This window comes from Numida meleagris, chromosome 7 (genome assembly GCF_002078875.1).
Source record: "Numida meleagris isolate 19003 breed g44 Domestic line chromosome 7, NumMel1.0, whole genome shotgun sequence".
Lineage (NCBI taxonomy): Eukaryota > Metazoa > Chordata > Aves > Galliformes > Numididae > Numida > Numida meleagris.
The window spans coordinates 6,096,820-6,113,134 of NC_034415.1; the positions used below are offsets into that span (position 1 = coordinate 6,096,820).

A 16,315-nucleotide genomic window follows, 5' to 3' on the forward strand; every position below is an offset into this window, starting at 1 on the left:
GCTTCCCGGGTTAGAAACCATCAGCAAACTCAGCTCCCTTCCCATTGTGCTTGCACACCGTGTGATACAGCAGCTGCTAACCGGCCACAGCCACTCCGCACCCCTTGTATTGCTTATCTTCATGGGATGGAGACTGAGTGTTGTCTTTGTGCTGCTGCCAAGGAGCCGAGTGTTTCTCACGAGGAAGGTAATCCCAAAAGCTCCTGCTAGACCTGGTCCTCTAGTGCAAACGATTGTTTTTCATTGGTATTATTTGTTTGTACTGTAGTTCAGCCTCAGGACTCCCGTCGCCGTTCAGGCTTCGTTGTGCTAGGCACCGTACCAGAACCCAGCACGAAGAGCACCAGGGACATACATGGCCTCAGTAGCTTCTGGGGACCAAACTGCCAGCTGTCAGGAGAGGGCTGGGAGAAAGGAGGTCCCATCTGCCCCATACGGAGGTTTAAGAAAAGCACAAGGTCCCTCTACCGTGCCATCATGTCTCCTTGTACTACTTGACCGGCGCATGGCAGGGAGAGGCAATGTGAAAACCACAATCTTATTTTTGCTCTTGGCTGTTGTTGCTACCTACCGATGGTCCGCTGTGGGTCCGATGCAATGCAAAGAAATCCTAAAGACGCAGACCCTGCCGCGTGGTGCCTGCTTACAGACAGGTCGCAGTGAGCAGGAAGGCTGTCCGGGCTCAAAGTGATGTGCAAGGTGTGTTTTGGCCCCGCTCCACGGCCTGGATGACCGGCTGCAGCAGGAGGCTCTGCAGATGTTGGCTGTGTAAGCACACCTCTGTGCCAGCACACCTCTGTGCCGTGCAGTGGTGCTGTCTGTCTACATGCCCGTGGCTTTGCTTTCCCAGCTTATCAGCTGTAAGATTCCTGCAGTGCTGTCTGCTGGGGAAGCAGATCGACAGCCTGTCTGTGGACTTAAGCCCGCAGACCAGAGGTCTGTTTTCTTGGTTTTGTGAAGGTCTGGAAGGTAACCTCATGGATCTTTCCCTTCTGTTGTTTCTCAGAAGCTGTAAAGCCCCGTTCTAGTTTAGGGTGGTGGGTAGGTCTGATGCTTCAGATGATAAAGGTTTAAATATAACATGGTGTAAACTGGGTAGACTAAATTCTAAAGCTATACGTAATGCTTGGAGTGAGATGCACAAAGCCTGCTTGGATGCTAGAAGTCAACAGTATGTACAATAGGTGGAAAACGGGTGTTGAGGGGTTTTGTAGGGATGCAGTGCAGTGCACTGGGACAGATACGTGCAGGATCATGGTAGGGATGATGAGTGCCAGGTACCCTGAGTGTGGCTGGAGGAGAGACGATGTGAGCTGCCTGACAATGCTGCTGGTGAAGCTGGTACGCCTCCGAGTGGGCTTGGCTGATGCTGACCTCTAGTGCCAGCTGAGATTTTCATCCAAGTGCCCATTGCTGCCATGCTCACAGCCAGCCAGGTGGAGAGGAAACAGCGGAACCAGAGGGGTTTATCTAGGAACGAGGACGAGAAGCTCAGAAGTGAGGCCAGTGCCCAGGCTTGCTGGCAGAGCAGCAGGTAGCATCTCTCTGCGGGCTCCTCCAGAATCAGGGCTGGCATCCTCACCAGCATGTGCCAGAATGCATCAAAAAGCTTCAAAGCAGCCCAAACCCCGTGAAACCCCAGCTGTCCTCCTTCCCCCATCCGTCTGGGGAGGTGCTTTGAGCAGGTGTGTTGTGACGGCCTTGCTGCAGTTGTGATGGGAATTGTATCCCTGATGATGATCTAGGGCGTTTTTCCCCTTCACCTGGTGCCAGATAACATCCCAATAGGAAGTGTCCCAGGGCGTACAGTGGAGCGAAGGTATTCTCTGAGGCGTACGAGTCTGGCATGGTTATTTTTGCTGCTGCTCTTACAGTTTGTCTCTCTTGCAGGAAAGCAGCCTGGTTATTTAAAGAAATTTTTTTTCCCTTCTTTTTAATAAGAAATTGGCACCAGCTGCTGCTTTTATGCCAAATGTCAGTCTGAAGTGAATTAAAATAGGCAACTTATATCTCTTCCTCTTAAACCAGGGGCTGATTAAGGAAACAATGACAGAGCCAAAGCCTTGAAAAGTACTAAGTGATGACTAATCCCCACCGAGGACAAATATCCTATCTTTGATTCATCTCCCACTGAAGTGAAAGGAATATTCATAACTCACAAACCCCCTTTTTCCCTCTCCACAGGCACACACCTCCAAAAATTTGCTCCCGTTTCAGGTAATGTCAGAGTGCCATCGCATGAAGGGAGGGAAGAAAACCGTGCCAGTCAGCTCTTTTGACCCTGAGATTTTGCTGGTGTGGATGCAGGCAGCCCTCAAGCCCTTTGGCAGCAAAGGAGAGTTTACAAATGGCCTTTCCCCACTCTACAGGCTGCAGAACCCAAATCTGCTCTGAGTTTCTTTCTCCTGCTCTGGCTGCCAGGCCAGGTTGGGGGTTACTTCCATCCCTTTTACTTGTCAGTGCTCTGATGGGTCCCTGCCCTCCACGCTGCGAGAGCGTGGAGGGCAAAGTCCCACGAGTTAAGCTCAGGAGGGAAATGGGGGTGTGGGTGAGTGAGAGTGCATGTCAATTTGTGTCTGTGTTACCTAGTGTCTCCTTCTAGAGAAGCTTTTCTGAGACATAAATCTGCATGATAAAATAGGAGAATTAGGCATAAACAACATACAATGAGATTTTAGCGGTGTTGTGTTTGCCTCTTTGTGTAGGTTTGACTAGTAATAGGAGATGTAAACTCTGCTAGGCTTCCAGTTACCCGTAAGAGCACATGTATCAAACTGAACTGAATGTTCACCGATAGACACAAAACCAAAATGTTTACAGCATTCAGAGCAATAGCAAAGCATACCTCATGCCAGCCCTGGAGTGCCTCTCGCTCGTCACTGCGACTCTCCCCTGTGGGCCTCCAGCTTCTCCCCCAAACCCCTCTCTGGTTCTCAGCCCTGTCCCTGTGGCCATCCCTCTTTTTCCCCACCTTCACCCGAAGCACTCCTGTCCACGCCCTTCCCCTCCACCAGCACAAGCCTGGGTCGCACTGCCTCCTGTTTGCATACCCTCCATACCCATGTGTCCATTTTTCCTTTCCTTCCCTGGATGCTTGTCTTCCCTACGCCCCTACACAGCCCCTAGAAGCTGTTCCTTGCGTGTTACATAAGAACAAAACGCTTCCCGTCATTTACGCCTCATCTTTCATCCCTGGGGCTGCTGCAGTTGTCTCACGTCTCAGTGCGGTGTTTCTCCGCCATCGAAGCGGTTTGATCCCAGAGCTGGAACGAACCCACGTGTTGCTGCTAGACCAGAATGCTTTTCCCATCTGCGCACCCCCTGGGCTTTTCTCATCCCCGTGCCACGCTGCGTGCCCACTCGTGCTCCACGTGCTGCTGGCGGCGGGGCTGGGTGAGACGGTGCCGGGCTGCACCCGGCGCTCGCTGCTGGGCTGCTCCAGCACGGCTGCAGCTGCGCTTCCTCTGAGCTTCCTGATTAAACAAAAGAGAGTGTAAATAAAGGTGTGTTTGCTTAGCAAAGTCGGTCGTTCAGCTCCGTGCTTCCTCTTGTCTTTACTGGAAGGATGCTTCTCTGATTTGATGCTCCAGTAAATTCAGTGGGAGTTCAGGGAAATGTGGGGATTGGAGGGAGGTGGCAGAAGGGATGATCTTAGTGCAGGAAAAACAGAACCTTGCTGGCAAAAGGGCGCAGCAGACCAGGCAGTGCCTGTTTCTGGATGGCCCACTGCCTCCTGCAGCCCATTGCTGCCACTTGAACCCACAGCACAGCAGATCCGGAGCTGCCCAGCTTTGCACTCACAGTGCACATGGTGGTGCTGCCCTGGGAGAAAGATCTTTGCATTGCTCTACCGGTGCCCTGCTGAAAAGTAATGGGGGGAAGGAGGAATTTTGTGTTGTTTATGCAGCCCTCTGTAGGATGCTGGTAATTAAAGAGCACTCCCTGAGGTGGGTCCCCTTCCCTTAACCACCGTGACTGAAGCATCTCTTCCCCTCCCTCTTCAAGCAAAACCCATCAGACGCACAGAGTTCAGGCTTCTCCTTAAGTTCCATCTTCTGTGGGATGACAGCCTCGAGGACCCAGCCCTATAACCAAGCACTGAGCAAGGGGCGGTGTAAGACGTGCTTGGGAAACACAACCATGGGTGGCACAGAGGAGATGTGGAGGGGAATGAACGTATGGGGTGACTTCAGAACTGGGCTGAAAGACTCTTTTCAGGTGTTCCCTGTGCTATGTTTCTCTTTTAGTAAGTCCTGATGCTCCAGCTGCCTCCACTGTGTCTGGGAGCTGCGATGCTGCTGGGTGGTGGAGCAGCTTGGGCAGGACATGGGGGTTCAGCCTGATTCTTTCCCTATGGGGAAGGCATGGGCTTGGGTTCACTTGGACCTCCCCTCAGCGTTAGTTGCTTATTAGCTTCTAAGGTCACCTCCCTCATCAGCTGGAGGAGCTCCTCACCCCATCAGCTGTCTGACCAGACCACTTCCCCACTGAGCCACGTCACTGCACCGCAAAGCGTTGTTCACCTTTACTGTATAGACACCGTGAGGATGTGAAATAAACAGCCTGAGAACTACCTGCCTTCTTGTGCCTGTGTGTCTGGAAAAGCTGCGAGGTCGGATGTGTCCCGCTGCCCTACAAGTCCCACTGCCTTTTTGCCATTCTGACCGAATGCAGACCCATAGAGTCATTCAGGTTGGAGAACACCTCTCAGACCCCTCAGCCCAACCCCACCCCACCACTGCATCCCTCAGTGCCACATCCCCACGGTTCTGGGACACCTCCGGGGACGGTGACCCCACCACTTCCCTGGGCATCCTGTGTCAGTGCATCATGGCTCTTTCTGAGGAGAAATGTTTCTTCTTCCTATCCCATTTAGTTGGCCCTAATGATCATCTTTTGTTGTTTTCCCCTTTCATCCGCAGCTCCTTTCCCTCTAAGCCTCTCTCCGAGCCAAACCGATTTGCATGCATCCAAGGGGAGAATCTGCCATTACTGCTGCTCTATCTCTCCTCTCAGTTAGGATATATTTAGCTGCTGCCTTTGTTGGTTTTTTATTTATTTTTTTTTTTTTCCCCTTGCTGTTCAGTGGCTTTTCAGAGCAGGTGCCGGGAACGGAAAGAGAAGATTAAAAATACCTGCTGTCAGATACCTCTCCCTACGCAGATGTGCTTGCGCGCTGCACGAAGCGAGCACACGGATAGCAGCTGCCCCTCGAAAACCCCATTTGTAATTCTAATTATTATTAATTTTTTTTTTTTTTTTGTCTTTCAATCATCTCTTTCCGCACTGCTACGAATTTCCAGAGCAGCGATTTCCTCCGGTGCTGCGTGCGAGGACAGAGTGCTTTTTTTGGCTGGCAGTCCATCCAGCACCCCGTCATCAGTGCAGACACGGCCCTTGGGTATCACCATCACCGATTGCTGCTGCTCCCAGTCCGTTGCAAAGGAGTCAGGTGAATCAGCATCAGCCCCCTGCGACACAATGGGACAGCCTGGTGCTGTCTCCCATCCACACGTGGGTCAGCTCTTCCTCTCTTTCTCCCCTTGCATCCCACCCCTTTCTGTACCCTTCCCGTTCCACCAAACCGCATGGTTTTGCATTTCCTCCTCTCCCCACCTCCCTGAGCTCCTTCCCTTCTGCTCCCATTCCCCACGCCCAACATCTGCTCCCTATTTACCGTGGCTCCTCTTCCTTCTTCCGAGTCTTTTCCAGAAAAAATCCCACTGGGGAAATGGGAGCTGGGAAATTCTTATCAGTGGGGCTGAGCTGGGTGCCAGAACCATGCTGGTGCTGTGAGGGGCCGCACTGATTCCACGGGCAGTCCATTGTGCTGCTGGTGTTGCAGCACACTTGATGGGAAGGCAGCCTGGCCCTGGGCATTGCGACACAGCTGGGTTGTTGTGTTCCAGAACAAGGGCTGATAACACAGAATGCAGGCTGGAGCTGCGGGAGGCTGCTAAGCTAAATGAGACAGGAAGCACGTAATTAAATTAGATACCGAGCAGAATAAAGACATCTGAGTACACACACGTAGTTGGGCTCAGAAGCTATTGCATAACTCTAATGAAGAACTCTGCATTATAAAATATTGCACGGACCGTCTCCCATGCTGGAGCTCACCCACTGAAGGGGAAAGTTCAAAACCTGTCCCAAGGCAGCAGGGCAGGTGCTCAGGTAGTTTCCTACAGCTTTGTGCATCTTCTGGCTGAGCAACCTTGCTGCCCAAGAAGATGCAGCCTTTGGCTGGCTCTTGATTTTAGGTTTAGGTTGGATTTCAGGAAGATTTTCTTCATGGAGAGGGTGGCCAAGCCTTGGAGCAGGCTGCCCAGGGAAGAGGGGGAGTCCCCATCCCTGGAGGTATTGAAGAGATGTGTGGATGTGACACTAATGGGCAAGGGCTAGTGGTGGGACTCTGTAGGTCAGGCTGAAGGTTGGACTTGGATATCTTGGATATCTTTTCCAACCCTGATGGTTCTATGCTTTCCCTCGTGCTGAGGTTTTATAAGGGTTCTCTTCCTCCTGTGGGGCTTGCATAGCCCAGGCTCCCATTGCAGCCTTTTCCTCACTTCTGACTTCCATCTGCTTTGTCTCACCAGAGCTGAGTGGTTCAAAAGATGCTACAGAGGGGACAAGGTACAACTACACCTTATTTCTATGGAGAAAAGCAGCGGGGAGGAATAGGTTGGAGCAAAGTGAAGGCTAGAACATCAGGGCCAGTGATCATAGAACCACAGAACACCCCAAGTTGGAAGGGAAACACAAAGATCATCAGTTCCCATTCCTGGCTCCACACAGGACCACCCAACATTCAAATCTTACAGCAGGGAATATTGTCCAAATGCTCCTTGAACTCCATCAGCTTGGTGCCGTGTCTACTGCCCAGCTCCTGTCATCCCATACAATCATAGTACTGTAGAATCACAGAATAGTTTGGGTTGGAAGGGACCCTAAAAATTATCTAGTTCCAACCCCACTGCCATGGGCAGGTTGTCTCCTGTGGGCTCTGGCCATACTATGTTGGATTGATGCTGGCAGTGGGCAGCAAGGCAAGAGACAGCCTGAGTTCATGAAAAATGCCTGTGCTGACTGCTGAGCTGGTGCTAATGGGGGAGTGTGGAGGAGGAAAGAGGATAAGGAATTTCCATTCCATTCCCATCCTCTTGCCTGTTTCTGTGTCTTGTTTTCAGCAGTTTCAGCTCTACTCTTCCCATCTTCAGTTCCCATTAGGATACCCCTTTACCAGGCGTTTCCCCACGCTGTGTTCAGTCTTTCATTGATGCTCTTCCCCTCCCCTTCTCCCACTGCAGCCCCAGCAGAAAATCAGCAATGAAGAAACACAGGCAGACATCAGCCCTCATTTAACCAGCCATGGGCTTGGCCATGGCACACTTTGGGTAGCATGGAAACATTGCGTCGCTCTGCTCTGCACAGCAGCGTGGTGCTGGGGTGGGCTGCCATGGGGTCAGCGAGGCGTGCCGGTCCCCATGTCCTTGCTGCGGTGATGCCACCACGCCAGCCTTTGCCGTGCAGGAAGGAGGGTTTGAAGTCATCAGCCGGTGGGATGGCGCTGACTAATTGCTTGTCCCCTTCGCTGTCCCCGCGGTTACTCAGCAGGCTGCACACGTCGGTGGACGCGAGCCTGTTTTTTCCACTTATCGAGGAAGCAGTGCTGACTGTGATGCTCAAGGACGAGCCTCCCGCCCCCTCCCTTAGCACCTACCCAAGCGGTTATCTTCTCCGCTGGTGCTGAGCAGCTGTTGGTTGGCTGGAGGCTGGAGCGGAGCCGGGTACCCTCCCAGCCCTCCCGCCCCATATAAGCACAGCTCCTCGACGCTATTCCAGCTGGCAGCACGCGACGCAGTGGCACAGGTGGTGCCTAGAGGAGCCGATGAGTTGCTGGATGCCTCGGTGCCCAGCTCTCAGCATGTGCCGGGGGTTGGCTGCGCTTCCCATCGCTTGCCTGGAGAGGTAAGGGGCTTTGCCACGCCGCAGCACTGGGAAGCAGAGGGTTAGCTGGAAAAGATGCTCCTGACGTCGGAGCAGCCTCCACTGTTGTGATGTTTTGATAGAAATCAGGGTCCAGACTGCATTGAACTCACAGCTAGGGATGGCTGCAGAATTTGCTCTGGATCCCAGGGAAGGATGTAGGGGTAAAACACGTGGCCAGGCAAAGCTGCCCCACACCTCGCTGTGCGCACACAGAGGTTTGTGTTGCTGTCTCTGTCTCTGCACTGTTTGGCAGCAGCTCTGTTTTAGTCGAGGCGCTCGCAGCGCTCGGTGACATCCTGCCAAACATGGCTACAAAGCCATGCGATGCTGCCGCCTTGACATTTAAGCACTTATTTTTGTATGGGAGCCCTGGGATGCCAGCAGGAGCTGCAGCACGCAAATAGCAGCAGGGCTGCACGCTGCTGGGGGACCCAAGGGAGAGGAGCGGATTCAGCAGCAGCTCCTGCCCTGTTGCTGCAGGACACCTAGTGGGGACGCATCGAGCTCTGAGCTCTGTCACTGTGCAGTCCGGGTCCCGGAGGCATGGGGTGGGTGACGGTGACACATCTGTGACACCCCCAAAAAGCAGGGGAGCAGCTGCGGCAGCACAGCAGGGAGATGCTCTCGCTCTGCTGAGCAGAAGGCGAGCGCCGTGCTTTCTCCAGCGTGCTGCGGAGCGCGGTTGCTAGGGAGCAGAAAAAGCAATTTGGGGATTGCTTGTTGCATGCGGCAGAAAGCAAGAAAGCCAGAGAGCTGGAGGAGAGAGGGCTGCCCCTGCGAGCAGGCATGGTGGTGGCGGTCCCCACATTCCAATCTCTCCACTTCCTCCCTTCCAGAGCCAAGGAACTCAAGACCCGTTTGGGGATCCTGCTGCATAAACCGGAGCTGGGACACGGCAGCGGGGCAGCGGGCAAGCTGCAGCTGGGCTCCAGGCGGAGGTAAGCTGAGGCTGCGGGTCCCCTTGGGCTGGGCTGTCCCTGGGGATGCTTTGCATGGGGGGGAGGATGCGGTGCTGCTCGTCCCGGCGGTCCCGCCCCGCTGCCTGCCACATCCCAGCTCCACCAGTTATAAAGTCGGGTTGGAGAGGGATGCACCGGCATTAGGCAGAGTGGAGGCTTAGCATCAAGCTGGAAAGCCAGCGGGCTCCCACAGGTGCTGGTACCTCAAACCCGTGCCTGGGTCCCCCAGGGAACGCATACAGCATTAAAAACAAAAAACACTAAACCTTGCGGCTGGAGGAGAGACGCCTGCATGCAGAGGGGGCTCTGCTGGGTTGCTACCAGGGAAAAGGGCTCCGCTGAGCATCCTCTGGAGAAGACTGCCTGGCCAAAGCTGTACTATGGAGCTGAGGTCTGGTGAGCCATCGGGGAATGTAAAAGAAAGGGGAAAAGAGAAAGGAAAGAGGGCTCACAGGTAAAGGATACTGGGGTCTCGCTGTGGCTTCCTGCTGGTGCTGCTGCTTCCCTTCTTGTGCTGGCTCATCGAGAACTGCTTTAATGAAATGCTCCCATCCTTCGCCGGCAAGATGGCAAACCTCACATCCTTTTGTTTTTTTGCAGAGACTCCTCACGAGAGGTGCTTGAATGGAGGGAATCCTTTGACCAGCTCCTCAAGAGTAAAAGTGAGTAGGATTTTGTTTTCTCCTCTTCATAAGAGCATGTAGGATGTATCCTGGAGCCAGGTCTCCTCCTCAATTAGCTGCGTTAGAAACTTGGGAGGTGCCCCTCTGCCCTGGCAGAGCCAATGTGCAGCCAGGTCCCTGTGGCTTTGCCCTTCCCTTCTGCCTGGATGCTTTTTAGGGGGCAGAAGTGCTGTCTCATAGGTTTGTGGGCCAGGAGCATTGCTGTAGGCTTGCTCAGCAGTGGCACGTACCTTCTGGTGGAGGGTACTGCGCCATGCCCTTTCCATCACAATCTCCAGGCTCATATCTGCTGCCCATGTAGCTGCCTTCATGCAGGATTTCGTGGCTTTGAAAACATTGCTGCCCTCTGTCTACCCATCCCATACCTCTCCAATGGCTCTTACACGGGGAGAAGGCATTCACCTGCTGTGTTGAGACGCACACCTCCATTTTCCCCTCCAAAATTCACGGCAATGCCTATGGTTCGTGTAAGGCATTGTACCTGTAGGGCCAGCAAGGAGACCAAATCTGAACACAAAAATATTTGTCTGCTTACATTTATTCCATGGCAACAGACAGTCCTTCTGCAGTGCTAGTCTAGGGCTGGGCATCTTTCTTCCAGCTTTCGTCATGTGCTGTGAAGGTTAGCGAGCATCTCCAGCTTTGTAACTCAATAAATACATCCCCCATGCCTGGTTCCCCTGCTGCAGGCACTCTCCCATACTCCTCAGCATCTTGTTCCCCTAAATCCCTGCTGAGAAATAAAAATAAAGCCATCGCTGCTTGATTCCCGCAGGCATACTCATATCTCAGTGGATTTCCCCTTTGTAGAATTAGCTCTTTTCCAACGCTGTAAAGAAACCACTCTGAAGACTCATTACAGAAAGGTCAGATAAATAAAACTGGAGGATTATTTGTCTGTGGGAAAAGATTTTATTGGAGTCTTAAGGCCAATTAGCAAAGGTTCAGAGGCTGGAGTTTGTCCAGAGGGAAAGGATACCACAGATGCTGTGGTATGGTCTCCCAGGGAGACGGTGCGTAATGCCACATCCAGCAGCTCCATCACCTCCCAGTGCAGGTTCTGATGACTTCTTCCCCTCCAGCCCCACTCACTGCCTGTCCCTCTGTTGCAGATGGGGTGACCGCTTTCCACACCTTCCTGAAGACCGAGTTCAGCGAGGAGAACCTGGACTTCTGGCTGGCCTGCGAGGATTTCAAGAAGACCCGCTCCAAAACCAAGCTGGCCTCCAAAGCCAACAGGATCTTCGAGGAGTTTGTCCAAAGCGAGGCACCCAGAGAGGTGAGAGCTGATCCTGCCTCTGCTGTGTAGCACCAAATGGGAAGGGAAAGGGATAAAGCATCCTAAAATATCCTGGTGGGTTTTGTTAGGTGCTCTCTCAGCTGATTGGGAAGGTTTGGCCTCATTCACCTGAGCTTTCTAATCTCATGTGGTGACCCAAAGTGAAGGGGTGTAAAGGCCTGCATTTTTATACGAGGAAACATTGCTTCTCAGAAGGAATGGTAAGGCATTGGCACAGGCTGCTCAGGGAGGTGGTGGAGTCACTGTCCCTGAGGGTGTCCAAGGGAAGAGTGGAGGTTGCACTGAGTGACATGGTCTGAGCAGACAGAGGCACGGGTTGGCGGTTGGACTTCATGATCATAGAGGTCTTTCCCACCTTAATGATTCTATGATTCTGTGTCTTCACCCTCATTAGGAGGAGGCTGTTCCCCTCCCCACGTTGGCCAGCGCCAAGCTAACATTTATGGGCACTCCTTCCTTGCAGGTCAACATTGACCACGAAACCAGGGAGATCACCAGGAAGAACCTCACGGGAGCCACCTCCGCTTGCTTCAACGAGGCGCAGGCAAAGACCCGCACCCTGATGGAGAAGGACTCCTACCCCCGCTTCCTGAAGTCAGCCTCCTACCAGGACATGACCAAGCAGGCCACCAGCCATGGCATCAACAAGCGTTTGCACACCTGACCCATGCCCAACACCAAACCTGCCCTGGGTGGGCACCGAGGGCCTGGCGGCGGGGTGTAGGCTGAAATCCTGGCCTTCCAGCAGGACACCGGGCACCTTGAGTGCTCCCACTGAGGCTGCCCTGAGGAGAGGCCTTCGCACCCCACCGCCGGTGGTCCCACTGCTGGGCTGCACGGGGTGGAAGCCACCCATGTGTCAGCAAGAAGAGCGGTGGGTCCGGAGCAGCATGGCCCTAGCAGTGACATTTCTATCCTTTCCTTAAGCTTCGTGGCCTGCAGGCTGCACCCGAACTTAGGTCACATGCTTTTTTATTATTGTTATTATTTATTTTATGGTTATTGTTAATGATATGTATTTATGAGAAGAGCACTGCTCAAAGCATGCGCACATCCCTTGCTCGGAGGAGCTTGTAAATTAATTTATTTTAGGTATTGCAGCACTTAGCATGCCTCCCACGGCTTCTGTATAATAACTGCAAGAGAGGAAAATAGCTTTGTAATGTGACCGTGGAGCAAGGTACGCAAATAGCAGCAGGGAGAGCTGCATCGAACCGGGCCTGAGGTTTCCTGGGAGCGCGGAGGACCGTTGATGGCCATAAAAGGATGCTTTGCAGTTCGTGCCATTTCCCTTTTTTTTCCCTTAAATAGAGCTTTGTGGCCGGCACCTCGGCACGTGGGCTAGCAGCTTGTCCTAGGCAGAGAATAGCGGTGCAGAAGGGGCACTGTGAGTGTAGAAAACTTATTTTTAAATCACTTAAGAGTTAAGAGCTGGGTTTACAGTTTGGTTTACAGTTGGGTCTGGTGTTGCCCTGACTGGTCTGCAGCAGAGGAACCCCAAGGACCGGTTTGGGGATGTCTTTCTGAGTCCTCTTCCCGATTCTACCTCTGAGTCTGGTGGCTCCCAGCTGCATTCACGGGGCTATTTGAGCTGTTTTGTTATTTATTATTTACTTCTACAACTGGAACCACCTTCGTTGTGATACCGAAGTGAACGATGCACAAAGGTCCATTTTTGCTACGAACACGATGTCATGGCTACAAAATAAAACGCAAAGAGGGCAATGCCATGACACCATTGTTGGCTGTGGGCTTTTCATTAATTTTCACTTTGAGATTTCGAGGGGCCGTTACAAAGCACACAGTGTAAGGAAAGCTGCTTGCGGTGCGTGGCTTGAGGCCACCTACAGCCCCTACAGACGTGGGAAACACAAGAAGGGGAAGGGGAACTTGTGAAAAATAAAACTTCCTCATGGTACCAGAGGGGGTGTTGGAAACCACCCAACCCTTGTTGAGAACATATTGTCTCCCAAGGTCGAGGATGTTCCATCACAGCGCTGCCCCAAATAATAACCAAACCAAGCATTCCTTTCTATTTATTGCCTCTATGGAAGCCCAAATGAGCTGGACTGAGGAGAGCATGAGTACAGTGTGAGGAAGAGTTGTGTTGCAGATGGTGGTCACTCGGATCCCAAGGCAATGCTGTTAGTGCAAGTGGGTCTCTACCACTGAAGAGACATTTGCAAGCAGCAGACTTCATAACAAACACTCCTGTCTCTTCTGGCATGGCCACACATTCCAAAGATCATTGTTTGCTATAAAATACATCAGCTCTTCTTCTACAGCTGTCATCCACCTAGATGGAAGAAGAGAGATTAAGCTGCCCACCTTATCTTTTGTTCAAGGAATGAGGTGAAAGATAGCCAGGATATGTTTAAATTACCCAGAAATATAGGCTCTGCGGGAGCAACAAATGGCACTGAGGCAGATAAAAACAAAATCACGTCCGTTTGATTTGCAGGGTCTAACTGAAAAAAAAAAATACTTTGTCTTGCACACTTTGAAGTTAATTTAAACATGATTTTCTACTTTAAAAAAATCAATATGGCAAAAAAAAAAAAAAGGTCAAATTGGCATCGTTTCATTTCACAAAGAGAAAACTCCATCGACAAAGCCACACGCTTGCATCCAGTACATCCTTCATGATTGCTGGCAAAACCCTGTGCTAATATAACAAGGCATTGGGAAAAAACAAAAACAAAAACAAAACAAAACAAAACAAAAAACCCACAGACCCGCCTTGAGAAAGTGGAACTGAAGCCTCCCATAAAACCAAGGCTGAAGTTTCCCAGGGCGAGGTCTGGGAATCTGGGATCAGAAGGGACAAACTGATATGTGATTGCATGCGTTCATCCATTATGTATTTGTGGAAAGGCAATCTGCAAATAAATGCTACAACACAAAGGGCACTATTCCTGCTTTCTGACACCGTGGGGTGCTGAGCACAGCGCTGGGCTCTGCAGCCGTATGCTCCATGCTGGCTCTGATGTGCTGCAGCTGTAACCCAGGCACAGCTGGTGGGGAAGGGCAGGGGATGGGAAACAGATGGGAGGAGCACTGCTGGGATCCTGATCCCAGGTGGGGAAATGCATTTAAGTTTAGGTCCTCACCTTGGCTGCCTCTTTGACCTGCTTTGGGTGCCTTCAGTGGATCTGCTTTGCTCTTCTTGTCTGTGTACTGGAGACGGTGCCTTGTTGGATGGGGTGCTTGCATGCCTGGGTGTTGCCCTCACCTCTTCTTGAGCCTGCTTGCTGATGGATGTGCTGTTTTGGGTTGGTTTTCTTTGTACTGGTGAGAAAGGAGCAGCAGCCCAGAAGGGTAGCAAATACAGATAGGAAGTGTAGTAATGCTCTATTGCAGAATGAGTTTTGGTCAATGCTTCAGACTGGATGTTAGGAAACGTTTCTTTTCTGGGTGGTGATGCACTGGCACAGGCTGCCCTGGGAGGTGGTGGAGTCACCGTCTCAGGGAGTGTTCAAGAAAAGTGGAGTCGTGGCACTGAAGGACATAGTGGGCAACACTGGGGGTCCCTGGATGGTTGGACTAGATGATTTTAGATGTTTTTTCCAACCATAGTGATTCTGTGTTCAGAGCTCCACCTGCCAGGGTTTGGGTCACATCTTCCTGTAGGCTATTTTCCAGTGCTCTGCTCCAGCATGGTAGCGTGGCCAAGCATATAAATCCTGGGATGTTCTCAGTTAAAAATATAATAAGGAAAGAAATACAGAGAACACACCAAAAAAGACCCATCCCTACTATTCTTAGCTTCTTTAAAAATTATTTTGAATTAGCAGGCAATTTTTGTTTCACATTTTATCTCACGTTTATTTGTGGCCAGTGCGTGGATGCTATCTCAAGGGAGAGCTGCAAACTGGGTGTGTGTCCATCAGCGTGGAGGAACAGGAGGACTTGCATCACTGCGCATTTGGTTTCCCTGCTTGTTGTGTCCGTAACCCATCTCCTGAGCCCTCTGCTTTGCTGGTATGCAGGCACACAATTTGGTAGCTATTGCTTTTCCACCCTTTGGCAGCTCCCTGCCCTCAGCTTGGCTTTTTCTTTTTGTGGTCCTAATGCTACTCTGACTGCTGTCATGCTGTGAAGCTGAGCATTTGTGCTACAGCCACCAAAAAGCTGTTGTAGTGTCTGAGACATCCTGAGTCTGTTTCTGTGTCTTGCTGGCAGTAATCCTATTTACAGATGGTTTGTATTGTGGCTAACAATTTCTGATGGTGCATCTGCTGGAACTGGCTCCCTTTCATCTTTACACCATTAAACAGTGAATTACTTTAACGTGTTTGGGTGGCATTTGTATTTTTGTGTCGTAACTTGGATTTTTTTTTTTTTAATAATAGGTTGCAAGGGTCATGCTCAAAGAGCTGCAGAGCATGCCGGCTTCAAGCCAAAGATGACTCTTTGGAAGAGGCTTCTGGACCATAAATAAGCACTGCAACTATACGGAGGACATACGAAAACATGATCTTCAACACCAAAAACCACTGGCACATTGGGAACAGGTCATGGTCACCAGGCAAATGAAGCTGCCCAAACTCTGCTCTGGTTGGAGAGGGCAGTATCATGCTAGCAATAGGACAGGAGATGATGGCTTTAAGTTGTTCCAGGGGAGGTTCAGGTTGGATATTAGGAAAAATTTATTCTCTGAAAGAGGCATTGGCACAGGCTGCCTGGGGAGGTGGTGGGGTCCCTGTCCCTGGGGGTGTTCCAGAACTGTGGAGATGTGGCACTGAGGGACATGGTCAGTGGGCATGGTGGGGGTGCATTGATGTTTGGACCTGATGGTCCCAGAGGTCTTTTCCAATCTTAATGATTCCTTGATACTTGGACAACTGGTCTGAAAATGTCTGTGCTGTGTATGTCTGCTGGCCAGCAGCTTTGAAACCGCAGAGCTATGCCGGAGTTGTCAGCAGTTATCTGAAAGTTGGTGGTTTCTTGAGTGAAGAAGCTGTGCTGAGTCTGTAACAGGCTACCTTGAGTGGTGTTGTAGGAGAGGAAGATATAAAAGGTGATCCTGGGGTGACATCCATCAAGAAGGATGCAGGGGCCAGCTGCCTTCTTCCAATATGGCTTGGTGATCCCCTGTGTGGGATTTAGGGGACTGGTCTGGTCATGAGAATGGATTTACCAAAAGATATGGAAAAGATGAAAGGAAGAAAACAAAACAGTGCTGATGCATTTAAAATCTGTACTTTCAGCTCCTAAAATGCTACTGAGAGCACGCTTGCAAGCAGGTTTGCAGACCTCTGCTGCATGCTGAAAATGTCCCCAAACACACCTCTCAAAAGCTTGTTTTTCCCCTCCAAGTGTGGGTACAGTGCTTCCAGGTGCTGCTCCATCCCATGGGAGCTTGTTCTTGGCGAAGCTTCTCC

General features: G+C 51.4%; 1 protein-coding gene across 2 annotated transcripts; it reads left to right on the forward strand.

The window, feature by feature from the left end:
* Positions 7,023–15,457, forward strand: RGS16 (regulator of G protein signaling 16). Of its 2 annotated transcripts, XM_021404732.1 has the most exons (7): positions 7,023–7,968; positions 8,826–8,927; positions 9,549–9,610; positions 10,744–10,910; positions 11,395–14,203; positions 14,770–14,912; positions 15,284–15,457. In XM_021404732.1, the coding sequence occupies exons 1-5, from the start codon at positions 7,889–7,891 to the stop codon at positions 11,593–11,595; spliced, it is 612 nt and encodes a 203-aa protein (XP_021260407.1). In that variant the 5' UTR covers positions 7,023–7,888; the 3' UTR covers positions 11,596–14,203; positions 14,770–14,912; positions 15,284–15,457. The 2 variants fall into 2 exon arrangements, with proteins under 2 accessions (XP_021260407.1, XP_021260408.1); XM_021404733.1 differs by lacking the exons at positions 7,023–7,968; positions 8,826–8,927 and adding an exon at positions 9,079–9,402.